At 39.6% G+C, this 4,515-nt stretch overlaps 1 protein-coding gene across 1 annotated transcript; it reads left to right on the forward strand.

The window, feature by feature from the left end:
* Positions 1–3,020, forward strand: LOC133669344 (G-type lectin S-receptor-like serine/threonine-protein kinase At1g34300). Its single transcript, XM_062089440.1, has one exon. The coding sequence runs from the start codon at positions 232–234 to the stop codon at positions 2,650–2,652; it is 2,421 nt and encodes an 806-aa protein (XP_061945424.1). The 5' UTR covers positions 1–231; the 3' UTR covers positions 2,653–3,020.
* The last annotated feature ends 1,495 nt before the right edge of the window (positions 3,021–4,515 follow it).

The following is a 4,515-nucleotide window of genomic DNA, read 5'->3' on the forward strand; positions in this document are numbered from 1 at the left end:
GTATTCCTTGTTCAAAGTCTTCTATTCTGTCTGGCCTTCCGGCATACGCAATGAATTTTCTCAATGTTTTTACTTTTCTTTTGTTTTGTCTTTTTTTTCTTGGAAAAACAAAAGAGTCCAACATTAGACATGGGAAAATCCTCACTTCTTTTGCATTTATAAGACGTCGAGAAATCAACTAACCACTTGCTCAGCCTCAATTGTGCCCACGCAAAAATAAAAAATATTATAATGAACTTCTGCTCTCTTCTCCTACTCCAGCTTCCTCTCCTTCTCGTCTTCACCACTACTTCCACAGCAAACATACCACCAGGCTCCTCTCTTTATGCCTCCAACACAAGCCAAACCTGGTCGTCTCCAAACAACACTTTCTTTCTAGGCTTTACCCAAGTGGATCCCACTTCCTACACCGTTTCCATCTCCCATAGTACTGCTGGAGTTTCCATCTGGACAACTGACAATGTTGTTGCTGGCACTGCCTCTGCAGCTGTCATTGACTACGGTGGAGTATTCCAGTTCCTCCCCAACGGAAATCTCCTTCTCACCAACCGTTCAGGTGCCACCGTGTGGACCTCCAACACTGGCAACCTTGGTGTCACTTCTGCTGCACTTGATGACACTGGAAACCTGGTACTGAAAGCCGGCAGTATCAATGTCTGGTCCAGTTTTCAAAACCCAACCGACACTCTTGTCCCGTCACAGAATTTAACTGTAAACCAAACTTTGCGATCAGGGGTATACTCTTTCCGGCTTCTAAGCAGTGGGAATATGAGCTTGACATGGAACGACAGTGTTGAGTACTGGAATCAAGGCTTGAGTTCTGCTTTGAAGTCGACTCCTCCAACCTTGCAGTTGCAGTCAAATGGGATTTTAACTCTTTTAGATGCTGGTTCGCGGATGTCTGTTGCTTTTGGCAATGATTATGGAGAAGGGGGTGAGGTAATGAGATTTTTGAGGTTAGGTAGCGATGGGAATTTGAGAATGTATAGTGGTGGAACTACAACTACGACATGGGCTGCTTTAGCAGATCAGTGTCAGGTTTATGGATACTGTGGAAACATGGGGATCTGTAGTTATAACGAGTCAAGTTTGAGTCCGATTTGCAAATGCCCATCTCTGAATTTTGAGGCTGTGGATGTGAATGATAGTAGAAAAGGGTGTAAGAGAAAAGTGGAGGATTGTGCAGGGAACGTAACAATGCTGGAGTTAAAGCAGACTAAATTTCTTACTTTCCAGGCTCAGCAAATTGTTACCATTGGGATAACAGCTTGCAGAGTGAATTGTTTATCAAGCACTTCTTGCATGGCTTGCACTTCTACATCAGACACATATGTATATTGTTACATGAAAAACACACCTGATTTTGTTAGTGGATATCAGGGTCCAGTGCTTCTTAGTACTTCTTATATTAAGGTTTGTGGACCAGTGCAACCAAATCCTTTGCCTTCTTACCAGATTGGTGGAGATAAAAAGTTCCGGGAATCGCGGGGTTGGAAAGTTGGTGTCTTGGTTACAGGCACTATTTGGGGTTTGGCAGCTTTAGTGGGTTTGTTTTGGTGGTTTTGTTGCAAAAATAGTCCCAAATTTGGAGGTGTGTGGGCTCAGTATACACTTCTTGAATATGCCTCAGGTGCTCCCGTTCAGTTTTCATACAAGGACCTGCATCGCTGGACGCAGGGGTTTAAGGATAAGCTTGGAGCAGGAGGGTTTGGAGCTGTTTATAGAGGAGTTCTTGCTAACAGAACAGTAGTTGCAGCAAAGCAACTTGAGGGAATTGAACAAGGCGAGAGACAGTTTCGGATGGAGGTTGCAACTATAAGCAGTACTCACCATTTGAATCTGGTTAGATTGATTGGCTTTTGCTCCGAAGGGCGTCACAGGCTTTTAGTATACGAGTTCATGAAAAATGGTTCTTTGGATCATTTCCTGTTCACGACCGAAGATCAGTCAGGGAAATTATTGAATTGGAAGCGAAGGTTCAACATTGCTCTTGGGACTGCGAGAGGAATCACATATCTTCATGAGGAATGTCGAGATTGCATTGTTCATTGTGATATAAAGCCAGAAAACATTCTCTTGGATGCGAATTTCAATGCCAAGGTGTCTGATTTTGGCCTAGCGAAGCTTATAAGCACAAAGGATCAAAGATACCGGTCCTTGACTACCATTAGAGGCACTAGAGGATATTTGGCACCAGAATGGCTAGCAAACCTCCCAATAACATCAAAATCTGATCTTTACAGTTATGGTATGGTTTTGTTGGAGATTGTGAGTGGGAGGAGGAACTTTGAAGTCTCAGCAGAAATCAATCAAAAGAGGTTCTCAGAGTGGGCTTATGGGGAGTTCGAGAAAGGTAATGTGGAGACAATTGTTGACAAGAGACTTGCTGATCAGGGTGTGGACATGGAACAAGTGATGAGAGCTGTTCAGGTTAGCTTTTGGTGCATTCAGGAGCATCCCTCTCAAAGACCAACAATGGGAAAAGTAGTGCAAATGCTTGAGGGAATTATAGAGATTGCAAGACCACCAGCACCAAAGGCATTGATGAAAGGCTCTACTAGTGGAACAAGTACGAATTTGAGCAGTAAAGATAGTGCTCAGTCTACTTGTGAAGCCTCAGCTCCACCACCCTCTTCATCTTCATCAATTTAAATTGCAGGCATATCCCCTATAGTTTCAGAGAGGATTATGGAGAGGCCATATCCATCATTGTTAGAATCATTTGAAATAAAATCTCATTAGAATTCATGGTTAATTTCCACAAGCCCGATTTCTGTTCAACAAACTTGTAACTACACAAGCATAAAATTTTTAAGGTAAACGTTTGCTCAATTATTCTCTACCAAAGTTGTTTGCCTGAAGATGGTATGCCAATCTCGTGTGCATCATCTCATCATTCAAGTTCTCTGTGATCTCTACATGAGATGAGGCATGGATTGAAGCTATATATGACCAATTTTATTTGTATATGTCAAAAGACAGGTTCCATATTCATAATATTGACTAGCATTGTTTCTGCATGAATGTATATGCTCTCATGGCTTCCCAAAAACTAATGCTGTGCATGATATCATTTGATCTTTTTAGAAGATTTGATCTCGCCGAAGATTGAATCTAAATGACTAATTTGTCTTGCTAGGAAGAAAAGGCACTCTGAATGCAGTACTGAAGGAACCTGTGATGTTGGTGAAGCTTGAAAGACTTGTTAGCAACATTAGCTTCTATTGTATAGTTTAGATTATAATGGGTTTGCTTCTCATTTAATCTTCAAGTTTTCTATTAATGTTCAAGACGATCTTGAAAAAGAAACTTTTTATCAATACATTAATTCATTTGATACAATCGAGTATCGATTAATTTCAACACATCAAAGTTGTTCTATTGTTTGTAAACCTTATCTAACCTAACCTAGTAAATTAATTTTGTGATTTACGCTGGAATTGGTTAGTTCAAGTCACATTTCAAATTAAATAAGATAAAAATTGATCTAGTTAAATTTTATCGGCAAAACAAGTTAATCAATTACTTAGTTAATCTGATCAGAATTTAATTTAAGTTTAATTTTTTTTGAAATAATATAGCTTTGATGTTTTAGATTCATCCACAATGCTTAAGGTTAATCCATTTAATTTATAATATAAATCTAAAACTAGATTACGAAAGTTTAATAATATTTTTTAAAGGACACTTCTTTCACTTAATTTCACCTATTTTGTAAAGGAGATAAGCTGTTTGTTTAATGGGAGAGATTTTCAAAAGTCAAGATTTAAAGGTGAGGCAATACACATTAAATCAGAGCCCAATGGAGATATCAAATATTAATTGGGGTTGCCAAAGAAAGGTGTAGCTTATTTTTAATTTGACTTGTACGCAGGTGCTGTGCTTGTCTAACAAAATGTGGAGGCCCTTCCTAGACAACTCATTTTCGCTGTGATATATAGAGACCTTCGCCCGTCGAAGGAGCCTAAGGCAGGCAAGCACCCAACCCCAGCAGTCAATTTAGAGGGAGCCACCCGCAAATCATTCCCAGGTTTTGGTGGCACTGAGCACTCGTATCAGTAGCTGCCCAAACTGACTTTTATGTCTCTTTGGGCCTCTTGAAAGCCAAGTTAATGGAGACGAAAAGTCCCATATGAGTATGACTGCCCCTGTCAATTGGAGGCTAGGTATCCGATGGCATTCAATCGGCTGCTATTGTAACCCACCTAAATCCCTATATTTCATGGTACTCGATCCTCGTCTTCTACTCATTAGATTTAACACCATGAAGCTGCTAAATTGGGGCGTGCATTGTTCTAGGATTAGGTTCGAGGTATTAATCGATCCAAACCTCTTGTTATGGGTTTGCCAAGTCATTTAAAATCAATTTTAAAATAATATTTTTTTAATATTTTTTTTAAATAGGTCATTGGACTCTATGTTAATAAAATATCAACTTGAATTGCCAAATCAAACCAAATTTAATAACTATTGGAATGCCTAGCCGCTAAATTGACTAAATCATAAAATTTAGAA

This window comes from Populus nigra, chromosome 12, assembly GCF_951802175.1.
Source record: "Populus nigra chromosome 12, ddPopNigr1.1, whole genome shotgun sequence".
Classification (NCBI taxonomy): domain Eukaryota; kingdom Viridiplantae; phylum Streptophyta; class Magnoliopsida; order Malpighiales; family Salicaceae; genus Populus; species Populus nigra.